The 16,234-nt window shown below is 36.6% G+C and overlaps 1 protein-coding gene across 3 annotated transcripts; it reads left to right on the top strand.

The window, feature by feature from the left end:
* The first annotated feature begins 10,562 nt into the window (after positions 1 to 10,562).
* LOC103953453 (protein MID1-COMPLEMENTING ACTIVITY 1) lies at positions 10,563 to 16,024 on the top strand. Of its 3 annotated transcripts, none has more exons than XM_048588534.1 (9): positions 10,563 to 10,995; positions 11,095 to 11,162; positions 11,335 to 12,009; positions 12,701 to 13,101; positions 13,386 to 13,495; positions 14,269 to 14,340; positions 15,069 to 15,175; positions 15,468 to 15,564; positions 15,680 to 16,024. In XM_048588534.1, exons 3-9 carry the CDS (start codon positions 11,602 to 11,604, stop codon positions 15,730 to 15,732), a joined length of 1,248 nt encoding a protein of 415 aa, XP_048444491.1. In that variant the 5' UTR covers positions 10,563 to 10,995; positions 11,095 to 11,162; positions 11,335 to 11,601; the 3' UTR covers positions 15,733 to 16,024. The 3 variants fall into 3 exon arrangements, with proteins under 3 accessions (XP_048444491.1, XP_048444495.1, XP_048444498.1); XM_048588538.1 differs by having other exon boundaries at positions 11,083 to 11,162; XM_048588541.1 differs by having other exon boundaries at positions 11,075 to 11,162.
* The last annotated feature ends 210 nt before the right edge of the window (positions 16,025 to 16,234 follow it).

The following is a 16,234-nucleotide window of genomic DNA, read 5'->3' as shown; positions in this document are numbered from 1 at the left end:
GGGCCGCTAGGGTTTTACTCAGATTTGAAATTGATGCAAATGCCCGCGAAAGCTCCACAGCAGCAGTTTTTCTGGTACAAAACAAAAACCGAGATAGTGATTTATATAAATATTCTATCTGGCTCTTACGTGGCGATGTACGATTGGCGGAATATTAACTGCAGAGAGTTGTAGGACAGCGGGTGTCTTTAGTGCTTAGCCACATCGGACGGCACGGATTGCGTGCAAGATGCGGACAATTGGGCTTGTTCATTAATTGGGTGGACTATTTGGTAAATTTGAAAATACTTTTTGGAGGGAAATAATAAAAGTTTGAGAGCGAAAGCGAAATATTTTTGTGATGACTAATATACCCCTCGTTTTTCTGTTGCGTGGAGGGCATTTTGGAAATTCGGGCTTGTGAAAGGCGGTGCTTTTGATATCTCGATGTTGTTGCAAGAGCTGGAGAGTGGGCCCGATCAGGCCCAACGTATGATGGATTCAATGCGTGAAAGTACATAATCCACCCTTTATGGCAGCATTAACCGCGCGTGACTACCGCTTCTCTTTGCTTCGATGTAGAGGGCATTGCAGTCAATGCAAAGTTCAAATTTTCCGTAGCTTTAACCATGGTAAATTGGTAACCTGGTGACAGTTAAAAATTTTCAACGTCATAATTTGTTTGGGCTAAAATCGGCCGAGTTTAGCAAGTTTAAATTCCTCAAAATTTTCTGGGCCTTTCTGAACTGGGCTTCATATCTTAACCGGCCGTTTCGAGATCCAGTCACGTAGGTCGGGGGTGGCAATGGGTCGTCTTGTGCTGGGTCTGGGTTGTTTCGGTTCGAGGTGTTAAATGGGTCATGACTCATGAATCTCCATTCTCCACCGGATATTGTCTTTTTATAAAATGAGTGAGATAAAGAGCGATAATATCTTCTCTTGTTTCAATTTTATCGGATGTCTCTGAAAGAATATCCTACACAAAAGGTGACAATATCAGACACGGCGCATTCAACAATTCGAAATCTACACAAATTTAAGACTAAACATCTATAAGTAGTGTGCGTTACTGTATCGTTGCATTATTACTTGATATATTTTTTGTGCGTGGGATAATTAACAAGTTGACACAAGTACGAGAATAATTAAGGGATTTGGATTAAATTGTTGGTCAAGGAGATGTTGGCATGCAATGATGGAGTTCTAAAATTCTCATTGCATGCTTTTACCCCAAACACCTTCCTACTTCATCACATTGAACAGGCCGATAAAGCATATAATTGTTAAAGTGGTATAAAGGAAAGCTTTGAATAAAGGCCTTGAATAAGTTAACCTGGTTACGATACGGTTATGGTTTTCGTTAATGGATTGGATTTCTGAGATGAATGTGTAACGTTTTACTTTAGCATGCGTGACGCTTTTTATTTGATTGGGATTTTTCTCATATAATTTTAATCGATAATGTACGTAACAACTTATTAGTGGATTGTCTTATATATCGACTACAAGATAACTTTATCGAATTTTCTCTCCAAATATAGACGTATTGGCATATTCTCAACCATATTTTAATCTTGAACTTTCAATGTCACTTTCGTTGCGCCCTATCGGCTTAAATTTGTTATTTTCAAAGGTTTAAAGAGCAATCTCTATCCTAATTAACTGTTTTTTTTTTTTTTTTTTTGTAAAGAAAAACAAGTTATAAGAACGAAAAAGATTGATTAAGCTATTGGGAATTAAAATGAATAAACATTGCTTGTAACACAATGTTACAACAAAAACGAAAGGGCATGGGCTACGAGAAAGGACCATCCATAAGAAGTGGTTTAGATTGAATGAGAGAGTATTGAGTGCAAACAAATTGAGTAGTCATCGACATTATCGCTTTTAGGTACCCACCAACAAAGGGCTCTTTCAATGATGTTTATTTGCCATTGGACTCTTTTGGGCACGTAATTGTCAATGGTTTTGATTAGCCAGCCAGAAAATTGTGACACAAAGACAATTATAAATGGAAAGGTAGTTGATCACTTTCTCTATAGTTAGTGCTATGCCATCCCATTTTACTAGGAGAGTTGTCAACTCTAATAATTAGCCCCCACCATAGGAACGTCATAATGCACTGCAAAGTTGAACTAAGGCTAGCCTATCCTTGCTCATTCTATCCTAACATATTTTCGCCACAATAATGTTACAAATCATCCTGAAATTTAAGATTTATGCTCCGTTTTTACTCACAATTTGATGAATGAGATATATGAATTATGATGTGAGACGAGAGAGAAAGGTTATAACTATAATTGAGCATGTTACCCTAATCATTGTTTTCTAATGGGTCACATCCTTGGGTAAATCATTCACTTTCTCTTCTTTTCTTTTCTTTTTTTTTTTCAATTTTTACCCTCTCGTCCCCAATATTTAAAGAGGAAATGTTCTTGGGTAAATTTGAAAAGTTAAATGAGATAGTACATAGATTCATCATCTATATTGTATTATATGTAAAGAAAGAGTGCCACACACCCAAAAGGAAGAGGTCACAAAACTTGATGTCAATGTCTTTGAATAGGAAAAAGAAATCAATACAAAATTATAAGTTATTGAAACCTAAATTGTGCGAACTTATTAGAAAATAATTTATTAAACGTAATCGTTTATTTTCGATATCACGATTCACATATAATCAAAATTATCTTTAATTTGTTAGCGTATGTTTGTTTTATTTTCAGCCGGTCGAGGTTTTATCCTTACAACATACAGTTTTCGTTCACAAATTTGTTTGGTAGTGTTTGAACTTGCACATGGTCGCACACACAGGCAATGACAACTAGCGACTAGGTCAATGCAAGCTATAACCTCCATTTGCCTTTGCAAACTGCAACCTCCTTCCTCCACAAAATTATAAGACAAAAAAATACACAGATAAAACCCTAAAAAATTTGTCACATTCGCAGCACTCAAAAGGGTCCAAGCTTTTCCACTTTTTTTCACAGAAATTTATACTCCAAAAGGCAAAAGGCACCGAAATAAAAACACATTTTCTGATATGGTTTGCTGCCACAGCCTGTAAACTTGTGACATCCAAAACCTTCGCACCTTCTTTTGATTCGACACTTAGTTTTAGGCTCACCGATTTGCTAACAAAAAATATACAATTTTAATGTTAATAGTTTCTTGCTTTTCTAGCATGGAAGGCAGCACCGAAGTGTATTTTTAGTGGAAGTATCGTTCCCAACCCATTTGGCACTGAATTTGTCAGCTACTATTATAATAAGTTACCTTCCTACTTCACACTCTTGAGGCTTTTAGGGGTCCTTTGCCCTTTTTAATTCCTAATTTTAGCCCACCATATCACATGTACACCATGAAACCACCAATGAAAATATAATTGTGTAAGATAAACTCAAGAGAATAATTTATATGGTATGTGTGACATCCCACATTGCCCAGGGGAGTGATCTTTATATGTATATTCTCATCCCTACTTAACACGAGGTATTTTGGGAGCTCACTAGCTTCGAGTTCCATGGGAACTCCGAAGTTAAGCGAGTAGTGCGCAAGAGCATTCCCATAATGGATGACCCATTGGGAAGTTCTCGTATGAGTTTCCAAAAACAAAACCGTGAGAGCGTGGTCATGGCCCAAAGCGGACAATATCGTGCTACGGCTATGGAGCGTGCCCGAGAAGTGATCCCCCCCGGCCAGGATGCGACAGTATGGATACACCTTTATGTGGCATCTTGTGCTAATAAAATAAACATGTGTATAAAATTTATGTATATGTTTATTTTATTGGTAGAGAATGACACCAAAAAAAAATATTTGTATCATGCAAGCCATTCTCTAAGGTAGAGGATCATCTCCTAAGCTTAGGATAGGGATTCTCCCTACCAACCCATCTGGGTCGTTCAAACTTAATCCAACGGTTGCAATTATTATAACTTTTAGAGAGTTCCTCTGTTTGGAGCCATTGGATTAAATTTAAACGGCCCAGATAAATTGGTCAGGAGGATCCCTATCCTGAGCTCATGAGAGTATCCTCTTCCATTCTCTAATACTAGAGTTTTGCCATGGTCTTTCCAAGTTTAACAAATGACAGGTCTAGGTTTAAAATATTCATTAAAGTCAATTTAAGGTAAAAAGAGTATTTCTGTCACAATGTTTTGATCCCAAATTGTGATCAAATGCAAGTGGTCGTTTAATATAGTGGTGGAAAGATGTTGAACTCTTGCATGACAGCGTGGATTCAAACTCTGTCGGTAGTTAATATAACATCTAATCTAACAAAATTTATCGTTTGACAAAAAAAAATTATGTTCAAACATTAGTTTATTTAGTTTTCAAACACTGAAAATTATTTCAGTTCAAAATAATTGAACGTTAAATCACTTAATTATAACAACTGAATGACGTTTCTTTTTTACAATAATGATATAGATAATTGGGTAAAATCTTACCATGTCAATCATAATTAAGTATGAAAGTCGAACCTAAGTTCTAGTGGCGTGAATGCTAAGAGGACTCCTTGAAAAGTGGTACTTTTTAAGGACTCTCACCTCACATTTTAACGTTAATTCTTGTGTTAATATTATAAAATATTGACAAAAAACATGAGATGATAAAAAGTTCATAGAGAGTCCCACTTTTGAGAAAATCTCATTAGCATTGCTCATTTTCTTATACAAGCAATGAAAAATGCTAAAGAGACTCTCTCAAAAGTGGGACTCTTCGTGAATTCACTGTCACTTGTGTTTTTGGCACAATATTTTATCATGTTGACATGAAAATTAACAGTAAACGGTGAGGTGACAAATAGGCCATGAAAAGTCTCGCTTTGAGAGAATCTCCTTGGCATTTATCTACAAGCGATAGCGGACAAAGAGAACAAAACCTAACGAGAAATGCTACGGAAACTTTCTCAAAGGTAAACTTTTTATAGATTATTTGCCGCCTCATAATTTAACATCAATCCCTACACAACATATAAAATATTGTACAAAAAATTAAAGTGACAGAAAATCAACAAGAAGTCCCAATTTTGAAAGAATCATTTTAACATTTCTCTACTTCCAAAACAATACTCGTGATAACAACCCGTGATCCATAATGTGGTAGCTAATTAGACAAAAAGTTGTTGAGTTTACAAATAACAAATTTATAATGTAGTGATGAAGAAGCAAGGTCCCAAAACAGTCAGCACATCAACAAAAGCTTTTCTCATTTTTGTGGTCCCCACCGCATGTTCCCTCCTCATGTAATGTTCCCACGATTTGTCTAATTACATTGCCAGCCGAATTATTATTTTTCTTTTATTTCAATTAATTATGAATGTCTGAGCTTATAGTTTATTAGTTTGATCAATGGTTTCTGCCAACCTTAAACTCTCAAGTTGTTTGGCATAATATTCTTTTAAGATGAAATTACGGCTATATCCGCAACTTTTTAATACCAACCGATAATAACGTCGAACATAATATAGCATTTGTTTACGTTAATATTGTAATTAAGCTTCTTATATGGACATGATATTATTGTCATGTTTTCTGTGTGAAACCCTTATTTCATATCCCTCAGATACTAGAAAATTGAACACCAATTAGGAATAAATTGGCATGCTTATGTGATATTATGGTCAATATAACACATTATGTGATATATTCTATTCAGGAGATTCGAATACTTGAGGGTCAAGATTGTTATCAAATATTATAGACCTAAAGGCTACAAGTATTGGTTTAGATTTGTAGTTCTAGCGTAGAGTTCTAAGACTTGGACCAAGGGTTTGGGGTTTGGAGTACAAATATTTGAGTCATCTGATCACTTTCCAAATCTGATCACAGGTTAAAATTTTCAATCCTTAATTAGTTTAAAGCTCATAATTTAAAGTTTGAGTATGATTCTCTCTCCTCCTATTCTCCTTCTGATGCAGGGCGTAGCGGACAGAAACGAATTAAAATGATAGATATGATTGATAGGTAGGGTCCACTATCTCCTGGTGTGAGGAGATGCCTGAAAACCCTATAAACTTTGGTTCTAGTATCAACCTACAACGTAGACACTTGAAAGAACAAAGCAACAGATTCTTAAACAAGAGAAAGACACATAAAAACGAGTTTACAACTCAAATATCAATATGATAATTCAAACAACTTCTCCCCTTTTCTTTACAAATACACGAATTACTGATACATGCATCATTACTAGAGTTAATGAACTCATTAATATTAACCCCACTTAATCTACCCCACTAACATATATTTATTACATTAAATAAATATTGAATTATTACATAAAATTTAGTACTTTAGAACCCTTGTATTCCATGTATATCGACTGAATTTCAAAAGCCAAATGTATTGAATCTTCCGATGATCTTATTTCATGTCCTGCATCACCTTCCTTCTCTCCCCTCCTCTCACACTTTTCATTTTGTCTTTCTCTCTGTATAAAAGAAATTAATATAAGATGTTAACGTAATTTAATCGTGATCGTTTAAATAAGAGGAGATGGAAGATGAGTGAAAAAAAAGGGAGATAATCCTACTCCTTCAAACTTTGATAGTTTTATGTCCCAAAATGCTGAGCTCACACTCTTTAATTTTAAATACTAAAAAGAGACTCTCTCAAAGTGAGACTTTATACATTTTCTGTCATCTCATAATTTAATATTAATTTTCGTGCTAAAGTGATAAAACATTATAATAAAAATATGAAGTGATAGAAATTTACGAAGAATTTTACTTTTAAGAGAGCCTTTATTGCATTTATACTTCATGAACAAACATAAAGATAATATTTTTTTTGGGAATTGACCTAGGTGCCATATTGCATTCCAAAATTTACAAATAATTGTTTCCTACGTTTTGTTTGCTTTCCAAAACATAATTGGAGATGATGGAATTAACGTGGTTTTCGGAGACAGGAGCTATCACGGAGGTTGTGCTGGAAAAGCGTGATGCTACACGTGGCACGGGCGTCATGTGCAGTTTGTCATCGTCGTCGTCGGACATTGGGTCCACCTGGTAGTTGCCAGAGAATGGATGTCGAGGTTTCCTGTTGGCATATTTGACGATTTGTTGCTGAACTTATAAAAAGCTGTTAATTTTTTTTTAAATTTTAATTTTACCTGATAATTCTTTTGAACTTTTATAATTTGTCAACTTATTATTTGAATTATAATTTTAGTTGATTATTTGTACTTTTATAAATAGCTAATTTTTCAATAGTGTTACATTTTAAAAAATTTCATCTGATTTTGCATCCATCTTGATCACGAAAACAATTGAATGAAATTTTTTAAAATCTAACATTGGGGGAAACTATGTACAAAAATTCAGGGGATAATCGGTTAAAATTCATGACACACCCCAACCTAGGAAGGTCGAAGCATGCTGGCCATCACCATGAGGTGACGTAACCATAAGGTTAAGTGATGTGAAAAAATGGATAAATTTAAAACAAATTAGAACTAATTATACTAAACAATAAAAGAGTGCGCAATTGTGGGAATAACCCACTACAATTATTCAAAGCATAATAGACAGTACGACTATCGTAGAGTAGTCAAAGTAGCTAAGTACAATTATTACACAACAGTGGATAAGTTCATACTTCTAAACCAAGGAGAATGTCAGAATTGCCGAGATTCCTCGAATGCCACAAAGAGTACAGCTATCTAGGTTCTGGAGGGGCGAAAAACAAAGTTGAATGGGTTAGCAAAACAATGCTTATACGAAAACCTTTATTTTCGAATATAGTAACCCCTTGCCGTAAAATAAGTATAGTTTTCTTAAAACATACTACGTTGGTATGTAAACAACAACAACAACAACAATATAACCAGAAATATGTCAGGTCATGATATTTCAATGCCACAGTAATCAAAATCATGTGATGATCAAGTATAGCTAAATGCTCATCCATCTAAGTTGACACACGAGTTCAAATAGAAAATCTCTGACATGAACAAGACTGGGTGTAATCAATATGTTGTAGTACTACGATCATGTGAAGACTGGTGCAAAAGCAAGGTCACATATAAGTCAGATTGCATAATGCAATTTGCCCTACATGACTGGCGCCTAACTTGGATCCAAGGTAAGCGAACGGTGCGATGTGAACATACACGTGAAGGACTGGGCTTGGCCCTGGGGCGAGTACTAACACCGGTGCAGCAAGATGAGCATGTACAAATATGTATGAATGTCATGACAGTAATATCCCAAACATATAGCAGCATTTATCACATTTAATATCACAATAACAAATACTTAGCAATATAAACGTAAAAGTGGAGTAACTACGCATTTAGGGAAACTATAAATATGTATAGGTATAAAATAAACTGCCCACTCACAAGTACGCCATGGGGTTGTAGCCCCCGAACCTAGCCTGGCCCCGTAAGTCATCGAGATACGTTTCCTTTATATGTGAAATAACTATAATAGGATTAATTAAAGCACATATACGGAAACTTAAATAAAACCCCCATAGTTTGCTCAAACCTAGGGTTTAAATACATGAAATCGATCTACTCGACGTCACGAACCTACACAAATTTTCAGATAAATTTTTGGACCCTGCACACACCCTCACGCGCTAGCCAAGGCATGGCCATACGCCATTAGGAATATTCTGTTAAAACCTTAACAGAGATTAACAACGTTACCTAACGCCGTTAGAATATTCCGTCGACTTTGATGAAATATTCCCTGACTTCTCCGATGAGCTCCATCATCCACCGTCTGCAACTCGAATCTCATTGGTTTCTAGAAAAATTTTAAACTTGCATAACTTATTCATTTCTCAACCATTTTTGACCTACTTTATATGGATTTGAAGCTTATGAAGAGTAGAATCACGTTATACCTTTTTGGAGTCCAAAAAGTGGACGGAGGTGGTTGGAAATCACCTCGAAAGTTCCAGCCAAAAGTGAACTCCTCGAAACTCGGTTGTTTCAACGTTGAAGCTTCTTCAAAATTGTCCTAGAGGTCTCAGAAAGTTGTGGGAAAGCTTCCTCGACCTTCAAAACTCCTTAACTCGGCCTAAAATTTGATGAACTCAAACTCATTGAGTTCGGACCTTCCGAGTTCGACGTCCAAAACTCGGTCAAACTAAGGTTGGTCGGTATAGTTGAGTTTGTGAAAATGAGATGAACGTAATGGTGAGGTTTTTAAGCTCGATCTACGAGTTTTGGTGCTCGTTCATGGCAGTTACAGAGAAAGAGAGCTTCGGGAGGTAGAGAGAGAACTTTTTCTTTTGCTTTTCTGATTGGGTGCCGTGAGGAGGGAATGGATGGGATTGGTGAGAGATTTGAGGCAGTTGATTGATGAGGGAGTGAAATAATGGGGAGTGCACGGGCTGGCTTTAAAGAAAACCAAGGATAGGGGTTAGATTTTGTATAGAAAAGAGAATCGAAAATCTATTCGAAATAGTGTTTTCACACTGATAAAAGTTCTCGTACTCTCGCAACAACGTGTACAATTTAAAAGCGATAGCGAGGAATAAAATAAAAGCAATATAAACACGTCCACGTCACTTGCCTACAAGGGCATACGGGAAGAAATTTTATAGAAAATTAGGGACAAGTCGTCACAATTCAAGTTCAAGAAGAAAATTGGTTAATTAAAAGGTTCAAGAGGGTAACTGGCTAAATAGGGAGAAAATTAATAGCTGTATACAAGTTCATGAGACAAATAAGCAAATTCCTTTTCTTGTTTATAGTTGAGAGAACGCTTATGTGATGCTTTTGACCTTTTTTCCCAAGAGGATCCTTGTCGAATATCCTACGGTCATAAATCATTGTAATTTTTTTTATTTAAAATTGAATATAAACAGTGTCTGATAAAAACTAATCATACGATATACAATGAATAAATGTGATTAGAAGATTTCAAACTCCGCACAAAGAAAATCCGGCGAGGATCCTCTCTTCTTTTTCCCTTCTCAATGACATTGTCGGTTTGAGCTTCATTTATTCCTCCAGCGGCCAGCCTGTCACCTTGTTTTCATCGATAAAACTTTTATGAATATTTACTGACATTTTTCTTCGTTTTTGACTAATAAGTAAATAAGGAAATAAGTAATGGCAAAGTAAGTAAATAAGGAAATAATTAAGGTATTCCCTTTCAACAAAAAATATAGCCGAATTGAAATGTAATCACCCCTAATTGTATGAACTTTGTAATCCAATGTGAAATTATCATTAAACTTCCATGAGTAAATAGAGATCAAATTTTCTACGTTTGGTGTAACTTTCATGTGAATATCATTTAATTGATCAAATTTTCTTTCGTATTTATTATCTTAATTTTTTTCTCAATTTGAATATCATCTAGTTGGTCTAAAAACAGAAACTCGGCGTGAGTTCAACCCAACACGCTAATCTAACGTTTGTATTTTTTGACAAAAAAAGAAAGAAAAAACTCCAAAGGAAATTTGGCGCAAGTATTTAACCGCCACCAGGCGAACCGCGGCGTTACACTAGGACGAGGTCGTTGACACTTGGCAGCTTCGTAAAATCGATTGCGGAGTATGGACAAATTCGTCTTTCAACACCGGCGCCACTAAATCCTAGCTCTTCAGCCTCTTCTGGCGTGGCGTGTGCGATTGGGATGGAGAGAAGAGAGAGGAGAGAGAGAGTGTGTGTTTGCTTTGCTCAAACAATGCACGCACAAATAACACCGAAGCAGTGAGAGAGAGAGAGAGAGTGCGTGAGTGGGAGTTTTCCATCAGAGCTCTCTTTCTATCTATCTATTTATCTCTCTGCCCAAAACCTTCCAAAATCCACACAGAACCAGAGGAGAGAGAGAGGAGAGAGAGAGAGGAGGGGAGAAGAAAGAAGAAACAGAAGAAGAAGCTCGTTCCCGCAAAGCAATGCCTGCAACGCCCAATATCCGAATGCCCCTTTCTCCTCGTCGCAGATTTTTGACGTTTCTTTTCCGTTTCATGCAATAAATACGCGAAGAAAAAGCCCTCAAAGTTGCTCAAAATTACACCCCCACCTGTTTGCAGAGACAAGGTGAAGCAAACGCTCATCGCCTCCGTCCTCGCTCTCATTTGCATTTTCCATTTTTTATCTTATTTATCTGATTGAATAGCTTTAAAGCTTTTGCTGCAGTGCTTTTCTCTTTTTGAAAATTAGTAAAGAAAAACCGACCGGAAGCTGAAGAACGGCGGCGAAGAACAGTGAGTTGACGGCGATACATTTATATTCCTTTGCAGTTTTTTTATATAATTTTTTATTTAATATTTTTGGTCGCTTTTGTTTATTTGAGCGTTGAAAAAGCGAGTCAATAAGCGTAAATGCAAAAATTGGAGATTTCATTATCTGATTTTTTGCGTCTTTTTTTTTCTGCAGTTGAAATGCGCACTCAATTGCTCCGAAACCTGAAGATCTCAATCACAATGCGATTCCGTAGCTGAAAATCCTGCAAATTTCGCCGAGATTTTCAATTTTTGGGCAATTTTTCAGAGCAATTGCTGCTTTAGAACTTGAATTTGGTTCATGTTTTTGTTTAATGTCAAACTGAAGTGATTATAGTGAATGAGATCTGTATCTGTGATCCAGTGAAGTGTTTACAAAAAAGCTGAAAAGTCGAGGTTTAGTGCTTTCGGAGAGGCGAAAATGGCGTCGTGGGATCACTTGGGAGAAATTGCAAATGTGGCTCAGTTGACGGGCCTAGACGCTGTGAGGTTGATTGGACTGATAGTCAAGGCGGCAAACACGGCGCGAATGCACAAGAAGAATTGCAGGCAATTTGCACAGCATTTGAAGCTGATCGGGAACTTGTTGGAGCAGCTGAAGATCTCGGAGCTTAAGAGGTATCCGGAGACAAGGGAGCCTCTGGAGCAGCTCGAGGAAGCTCTGAGGAGGTCTTACATTTTGGTCAATAGCTGCCAAGACCGGAGCTATCTGTATTTGCTTGCAATGGGATGGAACATTGTGTACCAGTTCAGAAAGGCTCAGAACGAAATTGATAGATACTTGAAGCTTGTGCCTCTGATTACTCTCGTGGACAACGCTCGAGTCAGGGTATTGAACTTTTCGGATTATTGTTTGTTTGTTTGTTTTTTTTTCGTTTTTCATGTTATTGTTATTGGTTTGGTAATTATTATTATAATTACGGTTCTTCGTTTGCTTTGTGGTCTAATTGATGAGTGTGTGTCGCAAGAGGAATTTGTGATCTTCCTTGAAATTGGATATTATAGTTTGATTGTCCTTGTTTTGGTGATTACGCGGCATCTAACCTTCGTTAAATTTCTCCTGTAATTGTTATGCAAGAAAAGGTTCTAATTGTCGGAAGTCTAATTTATTCATCTTTAGGTAAGCCATCTTTAGGAATTAAGCAAACGGAAGTAGTTTATATGAAGTTTTTCATTGTTAATGATTTATTTTATTTACTAAGACTTACTTTTGTTTTTCAGTGATATATAAAATGACAAGGATTGGGCTCTGAACCACATATAGGATTATCGAATCTATACTTTAAACTAAAGTCTTAAGAATTTGTAATTATGAAATACAATTACCATTATCTTTCTTCATTAACAAGCACGTAAACTCCATTTAACTTTGCTTTGCCTCCAGATTTACCGTAATCTGCATATTGGCCCATATGTAAAAGTAGACTAAATTAATTGCCTAAGATTGTACTTAGCTGTTCCTGCCTTTCTATTAACGGTTTAACAGGATTTAAGTTCATTCATTCTGCTCTTCACTACAGGAGAGATTGGAAGACATTGAAATGGATCAACGTGAATACACGTTGGACGATGAGGACAGAAAGGTACAGGACGTGATCCTTAAACCAGACCCCTCAAAACATGACACTGTAGTACTGAAGAAAACACTTTCTTGCTCCTATCCGAACTTAGCTTTTAATGAGGCACTCCAAAAGGAAAATGAAAAGCTTCAACTTGAACTACAACGGTCGCAAGCTACTTATGATGTGGATCAATGTGAAGTAATTCAGCGTTTACTGGAAGTGACAGAAACCGTAGCTGCAAATTCTTCCCCCGAAAAAAGTAGTAAGAAAGTAGAGCGGAGTCAGTCAGATGCCAATAATGAGAAAGATCATTCATCTAATGAAAGCTATCAAAAAAGTGAATCTCGCAAAACTTCAAGGTTAGTTTTCTGTATGTTTTGTACATCTGTAATTCTATGTAGTTATAGCGCCATTTAAAATTTAGTGTTGCAATTGGTGAATGTAACAATGGTGATGCATAGGCTAGTTTCATACTTGGAGCTTCTCAACATTGATTGATCTCCGTCAGTCAGATATGTCTGATGAGCAGAGATATACATGTCATTATGCAAGGGATTCTGATTTTCCCATGTCTGTGTGCAGCTCACATCGCTGTACTTCTTGGGGTCTTTTGCATATCTGATGTGACGATTTGTATATGCAGAAGCACGTCTTCGGTTTCTTCTGGACATGATTTGTTGTCAACTAGAGGTTCACACCGGCATGAAGAATGGAATACTGATCTACTTGGATGTTGCTCAGAACCATTTCTGTGTAAGTTCTTTATTCTTTTAGTCTGGTGACTGGAATTGATAATCAAAATGTTATAATGGATTAGGGTGCCTTTACTTTAGCTTTCATGCTCCACATGCTTCTGTATGCTTGACGAGATCTAGCAGTAAGATTCTGCTCCTTTTTTTCTTCTTGTCGTGTATCTCATACTGTGCGTCTGTTCTTGAAACTTGCCCCAGGTAATGAAGGCAAGGGATAGGTCTAATATTTTATAATCAAATAGTACCATTCAATCCAAACAGGAAGGAAATGTCAAAAAATTAGGGCTACAGTTTTATTTAAGAATATTTGTTAGTCTCAATATTACTATAGTTTTATTAGTAGTTTAGACATGTCAATTTCAATTAACATGACTAAAAAATGGGGTTGTTCGGAGTTGATTACAAATTGGTCCTGTTGGCTTATCCTGCTGGGCTGAGTGTAATCTTCCAAAACCCATTGCCTCTGCTTATAATAACACCAGTTAACTCAAGCTTCAATATTCTCTCACTCCATCCACTCATGCACATGCAATGCACGTGTTAAGATGATTTTTATTTCGGATATGGTTTTTTTCATGAGTCTAGGGTGCATCACAAATTAAGTTCTGTGATATGTATAATATTGCTTTCATATAAATGTCATATAATCAAGGTTGGGGTGGTCAAACATTACAATCATTAGACACAGAAGAGTTACATCATCCCCTATACCAAGTGATTAAAGGGAAAATTGTGCTGTGCATGCTAAGGTTTTGGCGATTATTTTCTTTGCAGGTATAAAGACATTCTTCTATCCTTGTGGGACGTTTTCAAAAATTGCTTCTGTGGCAACTAACAGGCCTATTTGTAAGTTTTCTCCGGATTATCTAAGCCTGGTTAATCCGTTTTTATATGTTATACTTTTAATGTATCCTCAAAAGCTTAGGAATGGGTAAATAATGTATATCAAGCTTGCACCCGCTCACATGCATCCCCATTATGCATGTGGAGTGGCAGACAGAAAACATAGGTGTGTAGCCCCATTCTGCCTCACTGTCAGTTAAAATATAACTGAGTGATGGGGGATGAGAGACTTTGAACCCAAAACCGCTTAGTTCAAAGCTCTTAACGTAATTCAGACTGCCACCATGTCCCGAAAGTTAGATAATGTGCGTACAGGCTAATCTATATCAAGCTAACAACGATGGGCTGGTTGCAGTTACACATTAGAAAGATTGACAGCCTATTTGATGAGGCTGTATCTGAATGCTCTTTGGCATTTGTTTCAAGTCTTGTACTTTCACAGTACAGAGTTTAAGGTGATTGACTTGTGATAGCATTATTTTTGTGGTGGACAGTGATTTTGAATGTTCAGTTGATTTTATTTTGGGAGTATTTTTATGGCTCGTCAAGTGCATACATAGACTGTTCCGTTACTTCTAGATATGCCCCATGTTTCACATTATTTCCTCACTTTCTATGGTTAAATTAAGTTGCAATGGTGCGTTTCTTTTTGGCCGTGGCAATATTGACATTCTATGCATGCCCTTTCTTATACTGTCGGAAACTCATAAATTCTTTTTGATGATTATCAGCTTCAGCAGAAGCATGTAATGAATTGATGGCTTATTCGCTAGTATTGTCATGCTGTTGCTATACCTGCTGCATTAGAAGGAAACTTCGCAAGACGTTGAATATCTCGGTAATTCCTTTCCCATTTTCCTCGCTTGAAGTAAAATCATAGTATCTTCGCGACTGCATGGTTTGATCTCGTAGGTTCTGGTATATTGAGACATGAGATGAATGCACTGTAATTCTCCTCTGTCGTGTTTCGTGTTATATATAGAAAATGCATTACCAAGCACATGAACCAAACAACATGATCGTTTTACTGTGATAGATGTGACTTTGGTTCGATAGCTCCACATTCTAATATGTCATAATCCAACATGAGGAACCAACATTTACCGTGATAAACCTCCGTTCTTTGGCAGGGCGGCTTTATTGATGACTTCCTTTCACATTTCATGTGTTGCTGCTGTGCCCTTGTCCAAGAATGGCGAGAAGTCGAAATACGTGGGGTTCATTATGGTAAGTGCCCCATATGCTTCAAACTTGTGTATACCACAGTATGCAGTCTCTAACATAAGGCCGATCACTAATCCTAAACCGATATGCAAATTGTTTGATATAAACCAACTTGCAGGTGCCGAGAAGACAAAAATAAGCCCCCCAACCTCACAGTACATGGAAACCTGAATGATGAGGAAAGCACCGTTCCGTCTTTTCGAGATTCATCTACTTCGAAAGCCATACGCAGAGGTAATGGCTAGTTGCTAGGTTACAGGAAGCTAATTTTGGGAGCTTATGCCTCATTAATTTTCCCATATGTAAATTAGCTTTTCCTCCTTTTTTTTTTTTTAAAAAAATTAAATTTTCTGACTCAGCACATTTTTAAAAAAAAAATTAAATTTTCTGACTCAGCACATTCTGTATCATAGATACTTTTTTGCCGTTGGAAAGTAGTGTTCTATATGATGATTGTTTTATTTTCCTTCTTTCATATATAAAGTAGCTTTTTCTATGTTTTAGCAATTGGGGTTTGATGGATCCACCATGCATGCATCATGTGTGTGGTTGCTTAAAGCAGCAAGGAGATGAAGTGTACATTTGCAGGTTGTTAGGCCCCGTTTGGTATGTGTGTGTGTGTATATATATATATTTTTTTTTCACTAAAAACTGCTTAACTTTAAAGTTAAGC

This window comes from the organism of the source record quoted next, unplaced genomic scaffold (assembly GCF_019419815.1).
Source record: "Pyrus x bretschneideri cultivar Hongxiangsu unplaced genomic scaffold, Pyrus_bretschneideri_v1 Contig1, whole genome shotgun sequence".
Classification (NCBI taxonomy): Eukaryota; Viridiplantae; Streptophyta; class Magnoliopsida; order Rosales; family Rosaceae; genus Pyrus; species Pyrus x bretschneideri.
This window is presented reverse-complemented; position numbering and strand designations above follow the sequence as displayed.

Excerpts from the sequence above, each read along its gene's own strand:
- LOC103953453 (XM_048588534.1), top strand. The coding sequence starts at position 11,602 with ATGGCGTCGTGGGATCACTTGGGAGAAATTGCAAATGTGGCTCAGTTG. Across the intron at positions 13,102-13,385 it reads GAATCTCGCAAAACTTCAAG|AAGCACGTCTTCGGTTTCTT; the intron begins GTTAGTTTTCTG and ends TTGTATATGCAG. Across the intron at positions 15,565-15,679 it reads AATACGTGGGGTTCATTATG|GTGCCGAGAAGACAAAAATA; the intron begins GTAAGTGCCCCA and ends ACCAACTTGCAG.